A 21572-nucleotide genomic window follows, 5' to 3' on the forward strand; every position below is an offset into this window, starting at 1 on the left:
TCATTTTCCCGGCCACTGACTACAATCAACAATTTCTTCCAATATCCCTTCTTGAATGATGCACCGGACCAATCCAGATTTTCCCAATGAAAGAAGATAACCTACGCCAAAGATCATGTGTATTGAACTGCTGTCACACAAGTTTCTTCAATTGTTTTTTACTTTGTCGGCTCCTGTGAAGCTTTCGCGGCAACGACTACACTCGATTACGCTTGATTTATTAATCAACACTCGATTTACTAAACAAACAACGACATCGGAAGTTCATAATCCGTGACACGAAACGCTCGGAAACTGAATGGTGGCTTAATATTGATTGCACTGCGCTACACTGTAGCCTTACATTCTCCGTTGAGTGAGAAGTTCATGAACGCTGCCTAGAGGGTCTGGATGGAGGATCCTGTTAGTTTTGTTGAAATATTGTACGCGTGAGGAAAAGCGGTGCGATTAGCTAGGGGTAATTGATTAATATGTTTGAATATATTACGAGTTGGGACGCCTAATACGATCGGTATAAAACGAGCAAACGATTTGGCGGAACACTTACTCTTCGGTTGGAAGAAAGTGAAGGCAGAGATACCCGTGTGTGTAATATTTTCCGTTTTGGAAGAGTTCTAACTTAAGTAATCGAATAGATTTAACGATTGATTGGGATATCTTTAAAAACAGTCATAGAAAAGGGTGATTTAAAGTGTGTTGAAAAGTGAGTTTAATTACTAAGCTGGTCATTTTTGGCGAAGACTTTTGGAAAAACCAAGCCACTATGGATGAAACAGCTCCGACCTCGGATAAAGGTACTACTCAAATTACTTCATTTTGAAGTTCTACGACATGGAATAAGGTTGAAATAACAATATCACAAATTTTTGCTCAACGAAATTTTTGGATCGTAACCTAAACATATTTTTGGCTTTCTAATGTTTCGATTTTTCAGCACAAATTGCAATGGAGGAATTCGAAAGCAACCAGAATCCAGGTAAGTACTCCTGTCTAACCATATAACAATAGACAAATTCGTTTCGAGGTTATTTTTGAATTTCTCAAACCCTGGGGTCTTAAAAGCTCCGTTTATGTTCAAAATCCAAGATTTTTTGCAGAATTTTTAGGGTAAGGTTTACATAAGTAAATTTGAACTTTGACGATGGCATGGGTAAATTGTATATTTTGCACTGAAAAATCAACATCGATTTTGTTTCTTCTGTGGAACCTGTCGTGTCCGGTGGATTTTTCCTTCCTTCGTAGTCAGTCCGGGCGATTCAGGATGTCTTTCGAAGAAACTTACTTCACGTCCGTCCGTCGCAACAATATTCTATCAACTGGCTCGGCTCGTTCGTTTTTTTTCACTCGGAGAAGCCGTTGGGAATTGCACCAATCCACCCTCTCCACATCGTGCAGATTCATTAGTGGTAGTAAATCCTGATCAAATTTGTCGGACTATCTCTTCTCGTCGGTTCACAGACAACGTAGATACTAGTTGTGTTAATTAGACTTCATTATTCTCAAACCACCCAAAATTATATTTTGAACTGTCATTTTTTTTAATAATTTTATTCTCATTGTTCCTATTCTCTACATCCCTCTCCTCGCCTACTCTTCATTCTAAATTTTTGCCAAAAAACATAAATCAATTAAATAGAAAAAAATATTGTTTGATATATATTTTATTTCAAACATTGACATTGAATGTATATCAGAAACTCCTTTAAATTAAAATCTAGTCGTAAATATCCGATTTTAAAATCAGTTACATTGTCTTTTCTATTGTGGTTTATCGCATCATTTTTTATTTATCATGTCATATTCATTCGTCATCAATTAATATAATTTTCTTTCTGTTTTTCACTTCTGTCTTTCTGTTTTAACCATTATTATTTTTTTTTTACCTTTTCACTATGAATCGTGACTTCTATTTCTGCTCAACAGCACTTATAAAAATTAAAGGACATTAAAGTTGGTTTTTCCTATTGGCTAACATTATTCGTTTCTTTTATTTTAACTTTTCAATTAGCAAATTACAATTTTTGGTAGACTTTTTCCTTATTTTTCCTTTTTTTTTAAACATTTACTAGATCAAAATACTTTCATCCTTAAGTACACTTTTTCTTATCACTTTAAAAAAAAACTGAATCAATGAAAAACGCGATTTTATAATTCTTCTCTATCATTTCCCCTTCAAATCAGTTTACTCTTCTTTTTTTCCGTCTCTTCTTCTTATATATATCTTTAAATTATATACTTTTTCTTTATTTTCTTATCTTACAATCTCCCTCTTCTCATTTTTTCATTACCTTAACAAAGCCAACGAATAATGCAATTTAATACCATATCAATTTCTGATCTTATTATTTTCCTCACGTCTAATCTATTCAGCTTCTTAACCCAAACGTCCATCATCTTCTCAACTTATTATTGACTACATTTCTTTCTTTTTCTCATCCGATTATTTCGTTTCTGCTCATCTTTTTATCTTTTTTGTTTCTGCTGTTACAACCTCTCTGTCTATTTGTTTCTAGTCACTTTTTTGTATCGTTTTATCTTTCGTCCCTCATTTCTCATTTTCTCTTCTTATTATTTTATAATCATTTCTGCCATTGTCCTCGCCAGCCTCTCATCTTGTTATTTGAATCTCCCCCTTGTCTCATCACTTAGATTCTTACTATCGTGGCCGAAAGATCCTTCTTCGGAGTTGCCTATAATTAATTTTTCCAGCAGCTTTTGATTTTCTCAAAAAAAATTTTACACTAACGAACACATTTTTTTCTCGTTAAGAACTCTCCTCTATCCTTAAAAGATTTTTCTTCCTCAAATATATAATAAATCTCGTATATCATTTTCTTTTTCTTTACTATTCTTTTTTTTTATCTATCTTATTTTTGTAATCGTTTGATTTGTTTTTTTTTTTGTCTTTTTTTATTGGGCCAAACTCTTTTCACATAAAATTTTACATTTCATATTCTCGTTGTTTCATCTAACCCATTTCATTTATTATTTTCTCATCTATCTTATTTTGTAATCGTTTGATTTGTTTTTTTTTGTATTTTTCTGGTTCAAACTCTCCTTTTCTCATAAACTTTTCCATTTCATATTCTCGTTGTTTCATCTGTCCCATTTTATTTTTCATTTTTTTTTTATCTTCCCATTCTCTCATCTTTTGATTCCATGTTTATCTTGTCTCCAAAAATATCTAATGTTCCATAACTTTTTTATTTATTTTTTGTTATACTTTTTCTAGCTCAAAATACTTTCATTCTAAAGTGCATTTTTTTATCAACGCAACTTTTGCTCTATCATCCTCTTTTTACTCATTTTTTTTATAACAAGAATTCATCTATCATCTACTCATCTTTTTTTTTTTATACCTTTTCTTTCTCCTTCGCATCTGATTATCTTAACTTATTCAATAATTTTATTAATACATCTTTCAATTTTCTAGTCGTCTGGTTTTTCCTGAATATCATTTTCTTTTTCACTACTATTTTTTTTCTCATCTATCTTATTTTGTAATCGTTTGATTTGTTTTTTTTTGTATTTTTCTGGTTCAAACTCTCCTTTTCTCATAAACTTTTCCATTTCATATTCTCGTTGTTTCATTTTTATTTCACTTTTTTATTTATTTTTTGTTATACTTTTTCTAGCTCAAAATACTTTCATTCTAAAGTGCATTTTTTTTTATCAACGCAACTTTTGCTCTATCATCCTCATTTTACTCATTTTATTTATAACAAGAATTCATCTATCATCTACTCATCTTTTTTTTTTATACCTTTTCTTTCTCCTTCGCATCTGATTATCTTAACTTATTCAATAATTTTATTAATACATCTTTCAATTTTCTAGTTTATACTGCTATAACCTTTCAAATTTTTTTCTAGTCTTTTTTTTTCGTTTTATATTCGCATCTGATTTCTCATCTTTTTCATCTTTTCTCATCTATTTTTCTTATCTTCTAATGTTATCATCGTTTTTTCATTTTTCTGTCAATCCTCTTATTACGAATTGTTATATTTCATAATTAATTTGGACTTTATGCCACTCAGAGCACAAATGAAGTCACTCGTAGCCAATCATGGTGATAGTTTTACTTTTTCTTTAATCCAAGAATCGCTCTAGATTCTTGATACTAGAAATAGAACAAGTATACGATTACCCAAAGCCGTGAAAAGGCCACTCAGAGCCAGGGGCCACTCAGAGCCAAATATGGACCACTCGAAGCCACTTAAACCAAGAATCGCTCGAGATTCTCTATACTTGCCACTCGGAGCAAGTATACGACCACTCAGAGTCGTGAAAAGGCCACTCAAAGCCAGAGACTAAGACCACTCAGAGCCAAAGTCGGGCCACTCGAGGCCACCACAACAAAGAATCGCTAGAGATTCTCTATACTTGCCACTCGGAGCAAGTAAACGACCACTCAAAGTCGTGAAAAGGCCACTCAGAGCCAATTGCGGGTCACTTGGAGCCGCCCAAACCAAGAATCGCTCGAGATTCTTGATACTTGCCACTCGGAGCAAGTAAACGACCACTCAGAGTCGTGAATAGGCCACCCAAAGCCGAAGTCGGGCCGCTCGAGGCCAATAAGGATCGCTAGGTATCATGAAAGTTAAAAGAATTGAGAACAATCACGTCGAAACAATATTCAGCATCCAGTCTCGTTCATTTGCTTAAAAAAACACTTCATACCGTTTTTGAAAAACTTCAAAATGGCCTCTCAGATGCCGTTCCAAATCACGCCACACTTCACTTTCCAACACAAAAAGCAGCACTCAGACCTCCAGCTAATTCGTTTGGATAAAAGATCTTTTCACATCATCAACTACTCGCCTCGAGAGCGTAGAACGCGCCATTGTCGTGTCCGGTGGATTTTTCCTTCCTTCGTAGTCAGTCCGGGCGATTCAGGATGTCTTTCGAAGAAACTTACTTCACGTCCGTCCGTCGCAACAATATTCTATCAACTGGCTCGGCTCGTTCGTTTTTTTTCACTCGGAGAAGCCGTTGGGAATTGCACCAATCCACCCTCTCCACCAGGGATGCCAACTGTTTTTCAGAAAAGTCTGGAAGATTTTGAAAAAAATGTCTGGGAAAGTCTGGATGGCTATCCCGCATAGGTTGATACGATACTCTAAATCCTTTGAATTATTCCTTTCTGATTACATTAATAGTAACGTTCACTGATGCGTCTTGACTAGACGTGCCGTTGCTAGACAGGATAAAATAGTATTTCTGGAAGATACGATTAATATTCTGAAACACAAATTGATAATTTTTGCAACGCGCCGAAATGATAAAAAATTATTTCTGAAAGATACAATTAATGGTATTCAAAATAAGTTGCGCATTTTTGCAACACGCTCCAATTTATCTGCTGTCAGGGAACACGCGGTCAGATTATTTTGAGAAAAAAAGTTCTTCGGGGAGTGTTGTTCGTGTAAATTTTCCAAATTCAAGCCGAACGTAAGCGTAAAGGTAAGTTAAATCAGACCTAATTTATTTTGTTCCACGAAGAATTTAATGACTTTACCGCACATTGTTCTAGGTTTGGAGGAAGAACCCTGCTACCGAAAGCAGCGGGAAACAACACCTGCAGCAGTGCGAATCTATATCAGCCGATAGTGCAGCGGCAGCAAAAAAAACCGACATCCGCATGATGTTCCCAAGAATCGAGCGGCCACTTCCTCGAGATGGTCAAATCAAAAACCGCGATCATTGCAAACAAAACCCATGATTATATATGCATACGGTGCTACAAACAACATCAAGAAAATGTTATCCTGAGCCTCAGTATAAGATAAAAAGTATGTAAAATTAAATCAATTACTACGAATGAAATAAATGCATTAAAACGGAGTAAATCTTTTTCATTGTATCCGAAAATCGAATTAAAATTAGTTAAAATTAACAAAAAACCCATAAATCTTTTTATTGTTGAATGAAGATATTCTGTATCGTCATCATTTTATCGGTGGATCATTAAAAAAAGATAACACGTATGATCGAACTGGTTCGAAAAAATGAATCTTCATTTAATCATAACTCTACTTAACGACCCGTTCACTGTATCGTTGAGTGTGTCCAAACGATTCCAATACTATTTATTTAATCTTCCATTTACAATCCATTACTATTAGAGTAATCTTTATAGTGTCTTGGGATAAAGATTACAGGAATGGTCATTTTATGATACTGATTTATGCGGGATCTTTGTAGGTGATGACCTTTTTTTTTTTTTGGTCGTCAAATCGATATTGTAGTAGTCTAAGGATCAATGCTAATTCCTTGAAAATAATCAATGTCTGTGTATGTGAACGAAAGCTTAGACCCATCCAGCTGTAAAAATAACTTCTGTATTCTGCTTCACAGTGAATTCAGTCTTGCCGTTATGAGCAATTGGATTTTAATAGTATTTTTTTACTAAAACGTTGAGGTTATAGAAATTTCTGGAAAAATCTGGATAATTTATGAAAAGTCTGGACCAGACAACATGAGGTCTGTATTTCTGGATGACACATGAAAATCTGGAAGATTCCAGAAAAATCTGGAAGGTTGGCAACGCTGCTCTCCACATCGTGCAGATTCATTAGTGGTAGTAAATCCTGATCAAATTTGTCGGACTATCTCTTCTCGTCGGTTCACAGACAACGTAGATACTAGTTGTGTTAATTAGACTTCATTATTCTCAAACCACCCAAAATTATATTTTGAACTGTCATTTTTTTTTAATAATTTTATTCTCATTGTTCCTATTCTCTACAGAACCGAATCTGCTTACCGTTTTGGTGCCAATTTATTGATTCTCTAAAGGAAATTTTCCGCTGAACAACTTTGTCGAAGACCGTAACTTAGTATCTTATTAGACATAAAAGTTATTAGCTGTTTAACAGGGGTTTGCCTTTTGGCGTTGAAAAACAATAAATTCTTTTGACATCACTGCTGGTGCCTCGCGAAGTATTGCATGAAAAAAGTCATGCAATACCTCACTAGGCACCCAGCACTGATGTCAATTGATTTTTTTGTTTTTCAATACCAAAAGACATGTCCAAATTAATTAAAAATTAATTAATTAATTAAAAATTTCCTAACACAAAACAGGTAAAAACCACTGTTATAAAATATGATCTAAACTCATTTTCTAAATTGCGTTCCTTGAAAAATCTAAGTTTCAATTTCTCACAGGATTTCGATTATGGAATACATTTTATTTGTTTGTTGTTCAACATCATATTGTGGATACTAAACTAAAATCTGAATGTATCGAGTATAGAGGAATTAAAAAAAATCAATTTTGAACCCCAAATAAGTTTCATTTTGAAATAAAGCAATCAAGATCCCTTATTCATTTTTAAAAATTTCGAAAAAAAATCTTATCACTTTTTGGACTTATTTTCAAAAGTAATGATTTGAAATAAATAACTATTAATATACATATATGTAAGAACTTAAACCCGGACAAAGAGGAAAAATTTTGTCACCAAAACCCCCCCTATGAGGCTGTTCTTCCTACGGCCCTGTCCCCTACGAAAAGCAGCAAATTACTATCCTTTCCCGCTTTCTAAAATCATCAAATGCCTCATGTTCGAGCTCTAGGACCGCGCCTGATTGAATGGAGCAAATAAAACTCCTTACGCACGCTGGAAACTTACTCAAATGAGCTCAAATTTATGTTTAAGTCCCGTTGCGATTGTAATATCCTTGATACTACGTGTTTGCCTGTCCCAGATCCCAATATTTATTCTCTCGTTTACCTTGCTCTCGCCTTTTAGGCTTGCTATGATGTGGGAGTGGGATTATCTTCCATCAGGATACCACAGCGATCAGCGAAAGATCGCGAAGAAAGAGCTAAATAGTCAAGCGTAAATGGACGGCTTTTGAAATTAGACTTGATCATTTTCCCGGCCACTGACTACAATCAACAATTTCTTCCAATATCCCTTCTTGAATGATGCACCGGACCAATCCAGATTTTCCCAATGAAAGAAGATAACCTACGCCAAAGATCATGTGTATTGAACTGCTGTCACACAAGTTTCTTCAATTGTTTTTTACTTTGTCGGCTCCTGTGAAGCTTTCGCGGCAACGACTACACTCGATTACGCTTGATTTATTAATCAACACTCGATTTACTAAACAAACAACGACATCGGAAGTTCATAATCCGTGACACGAAACGCTCGGAAACTGAATGGTGGCTTAATATTGATTGCACTGCGCTACACTGTAGCCTTACATTCTCCGTTGAGTGAGAAGTTCATGAACGCTGCCTAGAGGGTCTGGATGGAGGATCCTGTTAGTTTTGTTGAAATATTGTACGCGTGAGGAAAAGCGGTGCGATTAGCTAGGGGTAATTGATTAATATGTTTGAATATATTACGAGTTGGGACGCCTAATACGATCGGTATAAAACGAGCAAACGATTTGGCGGAACACTTACTCTTCGGTTGGAAGAAAGTGAAGGCAGTGATACCTGTGTGTGTAATATTTTCCGTTTTGGAAGAGTTCTAACTTAAGATTTCACGATTGATTGGGATATCTTTAAAAACAGTTATAGAAAAGGGTGATTAAAAGTGTTTTGAAAAGTGAGTTTAATTACTAAGTTGATCATTTTTGGCGCGAAGACTTTTGTAAAAACCAAGCCACTATGGATGAAACAGCTCCGACCTCGGATAAAGGTATTACTCAAATTACTTCATTTTGAAGTTCTACGACATGGAATAAGGTTGAAATAACAATATCACAAATTTTTGCTCAATGAAATTTTTGGATCGTAGCCTAAACATATTTTTGGCTTTCTAATATTTCGATTTTTCAGCACAAATTGCAATGGAGGAATTCGAAAGCAATCAAAATCCAGGTAAGTACTTCTGTCTAATCCTGTAACAATAGACTGATTCGTTTTGGGGTTATTTTTGAATTTCTCAAACCCTGGGTACTTAAAAGCTCCGTTTATGTTCAAAATCCAAAATTTTTTGCGGAATTTTTAGGTAACGTTTACATAAGTAAATTTGAACTTTGACGTTTGCATGGGAAAATTGTATATTTTGCACTGAAAAATCAACATCGATTTTGTTTCTTCTGTGGAACCGAACCTGCTTACCGTTTTGGTGCCAATTTATACATTCTCTAAAGGAAATTTTCCACTGAACAACTATGTGGAAGACCGTAACTCAGTATTTTCTAGACATAAAAGTAATAAGCTGTTTAACAGGGGTTTGCCTTTTGGCGTTGAAAAACAATAAATTCTTTTGACATCACTGCTGGTGCCTCGCGAAGTATTGCATGAAAAAAGTCATGCAATACCTCGCTAGGCACCCAGCAGTGATGTCAATTGATTTTTTTGTTTTTCAATACCAAAAGACATGTGCCAATTCAACATCTAAAAACTTTATGTCTAATAAGATACTAAGTTACGGTCTTCGACAAAGTTTTTTAGCGGAAAATTTCCTTTAGAGAATTTATAAATTGGCACAAAAAGCATAAGCAAGCTCGGGACTACAGAAAAAACTAAAATGATGATGATTTTTAAGTGTTAAATTTCCAATAATCACATACAAACCTAAAATTTTAAATTTACTCATGTAAAAATTCTGCAAAAAATCATTTACAAGTTTTGAACCAACACGAAGCATTTTTTGATCCCAGGGTTTGAAAAATTCAAAAATGACTCCAAATCGACTAAGTCTATTGTAACAACCATCTAAACCGATAGTTTTTTTCAACTAGGAACTGAAATTGAGCTCATGAAACAATGTGAAAGCCATCACCCAAGACTCAAGACTAAAGGTGTACACAGACGGGACAGGTAGGATTTTAATTTGTGATTTTCGTTGAAATAATACCTAAGCACAAAGATGAAACTTTTCTAGTCGGTGTCATATTATATGTCGAAGAACGATCATGGGCATACTTCTGGTGACTGTGGTGAGTCTCATAAGTTTCATCTATTGGTTCTTCACAACCTGTAAGTCTATTTAATCGATATTGCTATAGGTTAAGCGCTATCTTATTCATGGTCTTCCTCCGGCAGACACCTTGGCACCGGACTTGTGCGACACCAAGGAGTGTCTCCGGTCGGCCGCAGCCTTCAAACATAACATGGATCCCACCGTAGATCCGTGCGATGACTTCTACCGGTACGCTTGTGGCAAGTGGGCCGAAGAAAACCCGCGACCTCATCAGGAATTCTATCACACTTGGTTTCAAGAGCGGCAGCAGAAAATCTACGGGATCATACGGGAACGACTGATTTCGAACATCACCGCAGACGATCCGGTACCGGTCATCAAAGCCAAGGCGATGTACATGGGATGTTTGAACTTAAGTAATAGAAGGCAGAGATGACGACCTGTGTTCACCGTTTGATCTGTGTAACCCGTCTTCTACATTTCAGAAAATCAGGAACAGGAAAATCTTCGGGCTGCGGAGAAGTCCTTGAGACAGTGGGGATTGCCGTTTTTGCCAAGGTTGTTGAGAGGTACCTCGAACTCTACAGGATACAAATTCGATTGGGTTAGCAGCATCGCCAAAATCAAACGAACGCTGGGACTGAACGTTATCATAGGATTTAACATCGTCGAAGATCAAATGATCAAACGTTTAACGCTAGGTTATCCATACGAGGCCAAAAACTCCATCTTTCCGTAAGCAATTCAAAGTTCTTAGTTAAATCCTGTACATTTTTCTATTTTTCTTTCCCGTTTTAGTTCCTATGAATCGTCAAAAAAACAGTCCAGTGCTAGACTTAACCAGCTGGAATCAGAACCCGAACAATCGAATGAAAATGAACGCAATGCACCGGAAGAAGTTGAGGAGGAACTACCCCGAATAAGGGAAATTTTAGAGATATTGGATCCCAACGGAAAAGTTTCATGGAATGATGAGACCATTATGAGGCTCTCCAAAGCTTATTTTAATTTTGAAAAGATTTTGAATGAGGTAAGTCGAAGGCTTATTTCGTAAGGTTTACACTTGTAGAGTGAAGTGGAATAATATCTCGTGTAGTTTGGTCAAAGTATAGATAAGAGATCTATTAGTTACCGAGCTCTTTTTTATACCCACCAACCAACTTCTCCTCAACCTTTACTGCCCTTCTACGCCATGAGTCCCGCCTCTTCGTTGATGTTGCCACGTTCATCTTTTTTTTTACCGCGCTGCCTATTACTTTAAAGATGTAGCCATTGGTCGATTTTCTGTCCACAGCATCAGCCATGTGCCCGGTGTCTCGCAAGTATTGAACAATCTTAACGCTGGAACCTCCGCATGTAAGTAACCGGAAAATCGAACATGGGACCGATCACACAGCATCCGGTAAATCAGGGTGCCCAACAATTCACGGTACGGTGGATGGATGTTGGTACCCTTTTAAACTGCCACAGCCAAAACGGTCCTTATCGTTGGAAGTTTGGAAGCTCGTAATAACTGGTCCATGGTTTCTACTAGTAGCCCTTCTCCACCAGGCAGACTTTGAATCGGACTGAACGATTCTCTTAACTCCTTCTCTCTTCACGCAGAAGACCCACTCCGATTTCAAAAGCTTCAATTCTCGAGGGGACTATCGCCACAACAGTCCGGTACAGTTGTGGAAAGTGGGGCAGCAAAATTCGCACTATAACTGGTGGAAAAATTTAGGAGCTTATCGCTCCCTAAGAGACTTTTGTCCTCGGGACTCTTGCTGCTCTGAGTGCGAAGGGAGTGCTCCTGGTGTTGCGTTCTTTGCACTCGAATTAACACAAGCTGCTTCGAAAATTTCCTAATCGTCAAGTTCTTTCTTTTCGTCAGAAACATCATCATCGATGGAACCTTTAGCAACCACATCGATAACGCCTTCGCTTTGACCTGTAACTTCAAGCTGACCCCTCCTCTCGATCAGAAGAGAGTTGCACGGCCAACGGCAGCTTAGAGCTTCTCTTGACTTTGGCCGACTTCTGCTCAACGACAACGTTCTCAGCACTCGAATCATCACCAGCCTTCCAGATCTACGGATTTCTCCGTAGTTCTACGGATTTTCAGCATTTCTACGGAGCTACGGATTGATACTCGAAATCTACGGATTTTCAGCATTTCCTACGGATTTTCTACGGATAATAGAGAAAATTCAAGGGATTCTGCGGATAAATGAAAATTCTACCAGACGACCAAAAAAAAAGGTCATCAAGTTTTATTTTGCCGAAATCAGTACATTTTTCGATTTCCGTAAAATCTACGGACTTGAGCAGTTTTCAATCTGGTAACGCTGATCATCACAAGCTGATTCGAAAATTTTCTAATCGCCAAGCTCGTTTTCTTCGTCAAGAACATCATCATCGATGGAACCTTTGGCAACCACATCGATAACGCCATCGCTTTGACCAGGAACTTCAAGCTCACTTCCCTCTCGCTTAGAAGAGAGCTGCACGACCAACGGCAACATAGACCTTCTCCTGACATCTGCTCAACAACAACTTCCATTTCGTAAAACCACCATGTTTTTCGCCGTTGCTGTGATTTCTCCGCTTTTCTTGCGAACAGCTTGCTTTGCTACAAATCTAACCAGATCCCTGCAACGTTACACGATTAGTCTATGCATCGTGTGACCAACATCTTTTAAATATGTGCTCGTGAATCTCGTTTTTAAGCTTTTTTTCTCAGATTTAAGCTTTTTTTGCCTTGAGAGCATAGGAGACGAAAGCTTAAATCTGAGGAAAAAAGCTTAAATCTGTCAAAACGAGGGGAAAAAAGGGGAAATCTGAGAGATGTGCTCCACACGGTTTGAATAACATTGCCGGGAAGTGAATCTAACATGGATACCAGCATTTGCCAACTTTCTCGGGGAAATCGGGATTATCCCTCAATTCAGGGACAAAAATACATCGTTGATTACCAAAGAGGTTCTTGTGTTGCTTTAGCCATAAATTCTTCCGGCTACCTTGGCAACGATTGTTTACCCTTCCTTAGCAACGTTGATAACGACGGGATTTTCAGACGGTTAGATTCGAAAAAATCGTTATCGCTGTTGACCAGGTATTCACTCGATCCGGAATCCAGCTTTAAGATACGCCTGCCCCCCTGCATCATCGAGCCTCCACGGTTTGCCACAAAACTTACCGCCTTCCGCTGACTCGTAGTGTAAAAGCCTTGGTGTCGTTTTTGCTCTCGAAATGGGGGAATTAACCAAGATTCCGGAAACGCAATCAACCGGGGAAGTTCAGAGATAAAATAATTCACTTCACGTATAACTTAATTTAAACTATATTTCTCTGTATTACAACTATTTACAGATGATTTATTGTTCTTCAATTTCATTCAGAATTGGTGGAATAATTTTCTCTTCACTAAAGGGCGCAACGACTTTACGCAAGGACGACTTGATTCAAACTGAATTAAAAACTGGGGACTCGTTCATTCCAATACAATTGATGTTGTAAAAATGCCTACCGGCATTTGTTGCCTGCATTAGCTTCGTTCAATGGTTGATAAAAATCGGTTTCAACTGGTTTCTGTCAACTGGTAGATGTTCAAAGAGCCAATGTTTTGGTCGAAACTAGTCAGGTAGTTGTTCAATGGAGCAAGGCAGCAGGATTCGTTTCGACCTGGTAGAAATCGGTCGAAGTCAATTGGAAAGAGACAGATGATCAACTGTCAATCCATTTCTACTCCTTTCGACCATACTCCAAATTGGCGATGGGTGCGCTCGCAATCTCAGTATACGATTTTCCATGTGTTAAGCAGAGAAAGCAATAGCCTTCACTCCGATTACCTGTCATTCTTATGGAAATCTGTGTAAGAGGAAAGTGCAAGCTTTATTCTTTTTAGCAGGCCAAAACCCAATTGCGTTGTACTGTTGCCAAATTTTCGACCTTGCGCGATCACGTACAGTTGGCCTCATTCGCAAACTTTTCTCTACAGTCTTCCAGAATTTCGGTTTGAGTTTTCCCACCTTCTGGATCTTTTCACTCGAAAACGCTGCAACCTTGCTTGTGCCTTCGTCTTCATGTCGATCGGCCGCCAGCAGACGAACTTTTACAACTTGCAGCGTCAGATCATCAATTGCCAAGTGCTCCAGAGCAGTGCTCGAAACAGTCACCTTCATTGACAGAAAACGGGTTGAATGTGAGAGAAAAAGCTCTCCCTTTCATCTTCTCTGGCAGTCGATGAAATAATCTCCGTTTGGAGAGAGTGAGCTTCTTGTTGACTGTGAATGTCTTCTCTTTTGTTTCACCATTCGTTTCACACTCATTCGTTCCACAAAGTCGTGACAGGATCAAACGTTCAAGAATCATTCAATTGGATCCTATTTGAATGTGTGAGCCAAGCATATTCGCCTGTGCTACTTTGCATGTACCGAAAAAAGTGATCAAAATTAATAGCGGCTAAACGGTAAACGATAGACACTTGATGTCTTAGAGACAATTTATCTACGCAACGAAAACTTTCGTATTCTATTGAAAAACATCTTAAAAATTCATGTAGAAGGGAAAAATGCATATTTTCAATCAACTTATAAGAGTTTGGCTGAGTTCGTACATTTTTATTAATGGATTCATTTTTCAAAGTTACTAGCTTTCAGACGATGTAAGCGCACGAAACAATGATTTTCACTAGATGAATTGCAAACTGAGGCATTTTCACCTAGAAAAAGTCAATAAATTAATGATAAATCACAACAACAGCAATAGCTCAATAGTGATTGAATGTATACAAATAAACTAATGCCATTTAATGTTTAGTTTTAACATCATTGAAAAGCTGATAACTTGAATAATTGAATCAAATAATAAAAAAATACTCTTGAAGTAATAATTGGGGGCATTGAATTGGTATAAATTCGTCTTGTTTCTATAATGTTTAACAAAGTTGGGTGTTTTAGCAATTTGAACATTGATGTGTATTGATAAATACACTGATTTTCTGAAACTTATTCAAAAAAAATTATTTAACCCTCTAGTTCCAAACCCGCCTTAAGACGGGGTCTACTAAAATCGCCATAAAATCTTTTTTTTTACTAAAATAATTTTTATTACTTTTTTTTCGCAGAATCTTCTAAATATGGTAAGCTAACAAACCATACTAATGCAAATGGCTGTCAAAAGCAACAGCCAAGAAAAGTTTAAAAATATGAAAAAACTAAAAATTTACCTATTTTTCGAAAAATGATCAATTTGGTAGCCTCAGAAATCCTTCGTCAATGAGGATTGATTTTTCTAGAAGACAAATTCCTAAGTTAGGTAGAAGAGATGAACCCCACTTAAAGGTGGGGTTGGAAAAGTATGACAACAATTCGAAAAATATGTACAATATTTACTTTTAGTATAAGTTGAAATATCTCAGTTATTTGTGGAAAAATTTCAACAAAAATTACTTCAAAATATAACTATTGGTCAGGTTTTATATATTTCAAAATTAAGGAGAAATTGGTTAAATTTATAGAAACTACAATCGAAAAAGTACTAAAAGTGAATTTCTTTAGCTCTTATGCAATTGTCAAAATTTCTGTCCCATCTCAAAAGTTTTTCGTAGAATAAACCTTGTTTGTAATCATAAAACTAGGCTTTTGTGAATTTCTCAGCGAAAAAAAAAATTGGGTTCTAGAAGATTAACAAAAACTGAAAAATTCTCATTTTATTTTTTAATGGCTTATAACTTTTTCTGTTTTTTTCATTCGATTTCTGTGATGTCCTCGACATTTTTTTTTAATAGCACGATCTACAGATCTATGAAATGAATCAGGTGTATATACACGAAGTATTTTTTTAAATATTTTGAATCTCCCTTCTATGTGAATCAATAATTTATTTTTAAATGGAATATGAAAGATCTTGTTGCGTTAATAAATTCTCTCAAAGACATCAAGATTCTATCGTTTACCGTTTAGCCGCTATTAATTTGAAAGCTTTGCGCCGGGAACAACGCGTAAGTTCAACTTTACTCAAACGGATTCCATTCATTCAAAATCGAAATGACTGAATTTGCATTGAAGCTCACAGTCATGTCCTCGAAGTGACTGTGACCGTTGGCCAAAACAAATGGGAAGATGAGCGAAAGAAAATTCTAAACGCTGTCAGTCAGAGAGAGCTTTTTGAGTGAGAGAAGGCAATGAAGGAAACGAAAACGGAAGAGTCTGAATGGAGAGAAATTTCACATTCACGCAAGGCTGTCGACAGTTTTAAGCTCTGCTCCAGAGCCGTCACCAGAGGATCGAACGACTCGGGAGGCGTCTGAAACAAGGAAATAAAGGTTTCCGCTTCTTCGAGTTAGCATCCGCTGTCTTCATCTGCCAGGTGAGATCCTTAAAAGCGATAATATGCTCGCCTTCTTTCAGCTGCATTCGATTGAGCTACTTTCAGAATGAATTCTCCGATGGACTTCTAGGCAAACGTGTTCCCATCACAGAAAACTTCCATTAGTTCTTCTGATGTCTCCGCTGGAATCGACTTCTCCGATTTTTCTCAGTTCAGCCGGTTTAGCCCATGTGTCTCGGATAGGCTTGAGAAAACTCATCGTCATGAGGCGTGAAGCTGTGGCTGAGAAGCCTCTTGGTCCGTCAAACTCAATTGACTGTTTCTCAACTGGGTTCCTCTTGGTTCACCAGTTACTCATTCCCCAGTCGTGAGAAGCTAAAAGAATTTCATAGTCAAGCATTCACCATTCGCATTTAAACGACTGAAACGAACAAAATGTATTTATTATAATTGTTGCTCCTGCCAGCAAGCCCGTTTTCAGTTTTTTATTGCTATTGCTGCTACCTGCCAGCAAGTCGTTCGATTAGTTGTTCCTGTCGTCTGCAGCCGATCGAAGTGTGAAGTGCTTTGCCAGTCACAAGCCGGAGAAATGTTGACTATTGCTTCGCTGCTTCGTTGTTTGTCGTGCTAATAGAGTGATCAACATTTTCCTACTTTGAGAAACCATCTTCGCATCTGGTCATGAGTGAACTCGCCGCCTAATCGAAAAACCAGTCGTCTAGAACTGTCGCCGCCACCATCGCACACCTTCATCAACGCCGCTCGTCAACGGCCACTTCATCGGAACTCAGCCCTATTTCGGACACCGGAATGCCCAATATCATCGGAGCCTTATAAGCCGGACGACCTTTCAGCAACAAGGATGCCAACCACTGGTCGACGTCAAACCCCATTTCACGCACATTGTCGGTTGTCGTAACCAACTCGTCGACGTAATCCTTCAGTTTCTCAAAATCTTCCACTTTGGCCGACGTCAGCTTGTCCAGTAAACCGCACCGTCGTCGGTTTGATAAATCGTTCTGGAATGCCTTTTCCAGCTGTTTCCACGTTTCTCACCATACTCAAGGGGCTTTTCTCGATACTCAGGCAAATCCTGATCCACATAGTCACCGTCTCTCGGTTTAACGGCACGCCACGACCTTTCTTGGATGAGTATCAGCTTCATCGAAAAGGACCAAGAAGAGTAGTTGATTCGTCCCTTCAACTTTTCGATAGCCGGCAGACTTACTGAGCTTCCATGAGAACGCGTGCCGACCACAGGTTACCTACCACTGTCACCTTGAACGAATTGGGCACCGCCAGTGCCGCTTCTGCCGCTACTCTCGTCCCAGGGACCATCTCTTCTGGGAAGAACCATCTTATAAAAACTTCTTGAACCATTTCTTTTCTAGTTTGGTGTAGTTGAAGTGTAGTCTGGTTGAAATATAAAAATAGAATAGAGATACATTAGCTACCGAGCTTCTTTTTACACCCAACAAACAAAACTTACTGCTAGGATACAAATTGTTGAAGTTAACACCGGAGTCGTAAGTTACATACAAAAATATCTTAACTCAACAATTAACCCTTCATGGTACAGTTTCTACAACTATATGCCCTGTATTTCTTTCTACCTGTGCAGCAAATTTCGATTATTAATCTAATCTTTAAAAATTTTCAACTGATCAAAGGCACCAACAGAAGACGATTACGGAGAAGAGAGATCAACAGAAGATGATTATGGCTGGGACTACACGATAGAAGAGTTGCAAGAGCGGACAGATTCCAACTTGACAACTTCGTTCCCAATTTGGCAACGCTACATAAACACCCTGTTCAAGAACCTCCCAACTGCCCGTCCATCTGCAGAAGATAAATTCCAGATCGAGAGTCGGAATCTAGTTTACTTAAGAAACATAGTGCCGAAGGTGTTGGAACAATCTCCAGAGGTGATAGAACTCTACGTTTGGGTTCAAGTCACCAGATTTTTAATCTACCATGAGTTCAACAACTACAAACACTTGGATGAGAACGGTTGTGCCAACCATGTGCTACATCTGATGGGTTTGGCCGTTAGCTATGCTATAGCAGAACCAGACTTCCTGACGGAAACGAAACCCCGACTGCATCAGATGCTCGAAAACATCGGTGCTTCCTTCCGCGAGATGGTCCTGGAGACGGATTGGATGGACGCCGAAACGAAATTTGCATCCCTCGAAAAGTCCCGAGCAATGCAGGCTATAATAGGTGTCCCGGAGTGGATCCTGGACAGTGAAAAGCTGACGGATCATTACAAAACACTGAACATCGACTCTGAACGGCACGTGCAGAATTGGGTAAATGCGATCGAATTTCTGAACATCAAATGGTTGGCATCGTGGCGTGAAGAGGTCAACAAAATCTGGAACCAGGACCCGACAGAAGTGAACGCGTATTATTTCTTTGATCGAAACGCCATCAGTAAGATTTATCTCTTAAAGCTTAACTAAGCATTGCATTAACGGCACCAATCTTTGCAGACATTCCCATGGCAATGATACAGTACCCATTCTACTACTTGGGATTGGAGTAAGTTTGCTTTATTTTACAATAAAGCTTAGTTCTTTTAGAAATGGGACACTTTCTTTTGCTTATAGCTCGTTAACTAGTAATTGTACATCCAAAATTTTGACAGCATTTTGCTGCCTGTGAAAAGTACTATCCGACCTATTTTTTTCAAAATTTTAAATTTACGCGTTTTCGAGATATTTACGATGCAAGAAAAAATGGAAAAAATAATTTTGCACACTTTCCTTCAAAATCCATAATTATCGAATTGATGGCTGACAAAACCGTTGACTATTCAAAGAATTAATGTGTGTGAATGGTGCAAAAGTATGCAAACACTGTCAAAAATGTCCACAAAGTTCAAATCAAGCATTGAGGTGAAATACATGATCAACAACTATGATTAAGGGTCATCTGGAAAGTCAATTCTCATACCAGCATTTTTAATTTGGAATAAGCGAAAAACTAAGGGTGGATCGCTGAAATGTCCAAAAAAATTTCTCCGATAAACTGAAAGTGTTGCCTAGTAATGAGTCAATCAAACCCAACCTCAAAAAACAATTTTTTGCTACTTCCAGAGCTCGTAAGCTGTACAGCCAGCACAGAGACAATGGGAAAGATGATGTTTGATTAACGACAAAACTTATGAAAAACCCTATTTACAACAAATTCCAGCGTTTGAATCCTATACTATGTCTGCTCGTGGCAAGGTCCCGAGCATTTCAAAGAATGTATTTGCAAGTTGTTTTGTATAAAATAAAATAATTTGCCCAAATTCTGCTCCTGTGAAAAAAACAACAATTTTCAAAACGAAAACTTTGCTTTTCGCTGTTTTTTAAAGCCTAAAAAGAGTAATCTTGTATGTACACTTCACAACCTCCGATCTATACTAACCAATTATACTTGAACTTCAATCTTATGATGGTTTCACTTCGATATTGTCAGATTTTGCCAGCGGAATTTGCATTAAAAACGCTTTAAAGTGGCTCAAAAATAATCAAGTTTTGTTTATTTCGAAACAGCTTTATCACTAAATTGCCCTCAGTTTCTTTTAAAAGAGAAGTATTCAACCGAAAAGTAGCAGAAATTTAAGGAGAAGGTTGTAGCAATCTAAAATTCAGATTGGACGAAGTATAAGTTAGAAAAACTGACCAATATCATGAATGAAAAAAGTGTGCGCCAGCCGATGGGAGGTACCATGAATAAAGTACATTTTTTTCTAACAAAAAAAGATAAATATTTTTTTTCAATTTTTTTCATGAATTATCATAAAATTACCTTCATTTCCTCCATAGAAAGTATTTAGATCAAACGAATGGTTTTCGAGATACACGCATTCGTAACTGTCCCATTTCTAAAAGAACTAAGCTTTAGATTAGTTGTATTTTATATGTTGTAACCTTGTCGCTCTTTGGAACGTTGCATGGGTGTTTTTTAGACCAAAAGGCATCCTTGAAAGCTCGAAGTGAATTTCGTCACTTCGAGACAAAGCAATATGGATAGTTTCCGAGCTGTGGGGTTAAATTCTATTGAAATTCAAAATAACATTTCTTTTTTACTTTCCCATTTTCGTAGAGCGCTGAACTACGGAGCGATCGGACTAACTTTGGGTCATGAAGTAACGCATGGATTTGATAATTCAGGCAAGTTCAAAAGTTTTCCTTGATAGAAATTAAACATGTTTCAATCATTTAACTGTCTCAAAATTTCGTTTTCCACAGGTATCGAGTACGACAAAACCGGGAACCATGGCCAGTGGTGGTCTAATGATACCCTCAAGGAGTACAAAAAGAGAGCACAATGTTTGGTGGAGCAATACAACGGGTTTTACCTCCAAGAAGCCAAACAGTTTGTGAGTGCATTATTTTGAAAGCTAGAACGTATAATTTTGTTTCATTATTAATGTTGCTGTCTTTAACCAGATCGACGGAACTCTTACCTTGGGAGAAAATATTGCCGACAATGCAGGCTTGAGGGAAGCGTTCCGTGCGTATCGGCGATTCCTCAAAGAAAACGGACCAGAGCCGTTGCTAACCGGAATGGAAGATTTCAGCCACGAACAGCTATTTTTCCTGTCATTTGCAAACGTAAGTTATCGAAAATAACTTATTTCTTGTGAAACAGAACATAAGATTCAAAAATATTACAGCAAGAATGCGGAACCGTGTGGACCATCGGAGCGGAACAGCTACTAGAGGATGAACACAGTCCAAGCGAGTTCCGGGTTACAGGGGTGCTTCGAAATATGGAGGAATTTAGTGAAGCCTTCCAGTGTCCAAAGGGTAGTGCGATGAATCCGGAGCACAAATGCCTTTTGTGGTAAATACTTTCAGATACAGGACGATTGAAAAATAAAAAGTTTAAGAAAATTTTCTGGAGTATGTTTGTTTGCGATTATGAGAAATTGCTCGAAGTTTTTGTGAAAATGACTGGTAAGGATGGATCCCCAAATAGTAATTTAAACTTTAAAGCGTTTTGTAAGAAACCAGTATTGCAAGTATACGTTCTCGAAAAGCGTTTTTTAACTCAAACCATTTTAAAATGCCCTTTCAAAACGTTTTCACACAAAGCGGTGGTTAACGAATGACGTAGCAGCATCCACGGATCGTTTGACATCTTGAGTACTTTATAGTAAATTTATCGACCTACTTCTTCTCAAACATCCCAGAAACATTCAATAGAAACTTTACAATGAAAGTCCAGGCTTAACGTGCAATTTCAATTAAATCTCGAAGTCCAATAGTTCAATAGATTCCCCTCTTCAGTAGTTAACTCTATTTTAAGTAGTCTGCTTCATGAAGCAAAATATAGAATAGACCTTTTTGGTTAGGGTTTGTG

The 21572-nt window shown here is 37.5% G+C and overlaps 1 protein-coding gene across 1 annotated transcript; it reads left to right on the forward strand.

Moving 5' to 3' along the window:
• The first annotated feature begins 9644 nt into the window (after positions 1-9644).
• On the forward strand, positions 9645-21064 carry LOC129756931 (endothelin-converting enzyme 1-like). The gene is made up of 11 exons (XM_055753999.1): positions 9645-9793; positions 9858-9912; positions 9982-10312; positions 10382-10631; positions 10695-10926; positions 17879-18647; positions 18707-18755; positions 20310-20377; positions 20456-20586; positions 20657-20821; positions 20884-21064. Exons 1-11 carry the CDS (start codon positions 9732-9734, stop codon positions 21055-21057), a joined length of 2286 nt encoding a protein of 761 aa, XP_055609974.1. The 5' UTR covers positions 9645-9731; the 3' UTR covers positions 21058-21064.
• Positions 21065-21572: the final 508 nt, after the last annotated feature.

The sequence above is a fragment of the Uranotaenia lowii genome, chromosome 3 (assembly GCF_029784155.1).
Source record: "Uranotaenia lowii strain MFRU-FL chromosome 3, ASM2978415v1, whole genome shotgun sequence".
Lineage (NCBI taxonomy): Eukaryota > Metazoa > Arthropoda > Insecta > Diptera > Culicidae > Uranotaenia > Uranotaenia lowii.

Coding starts and splice junctions, on each gene's coding strand:
- LOC129756931 (XM_055753999.1), top strand. CDS start 9,732: ATGAAACAATGTGAAAGCCATCACCCAAGACTCAAGACTAAAGGTGTA. Junction 18,648..18,706: donor CTTTGATCGAAACGCCATCA/GTAAGATTTATC, acceptor CAATCTTTGCAG/ACATTCCCATGGCAATGATA. Junction 20,822..20,883: donor TTTTCCTGTCATTTGCAAAC/GTAAGTTATCGA, acceptor AAAATATTACAG/CAAGAATGCGGAACCGTGTG.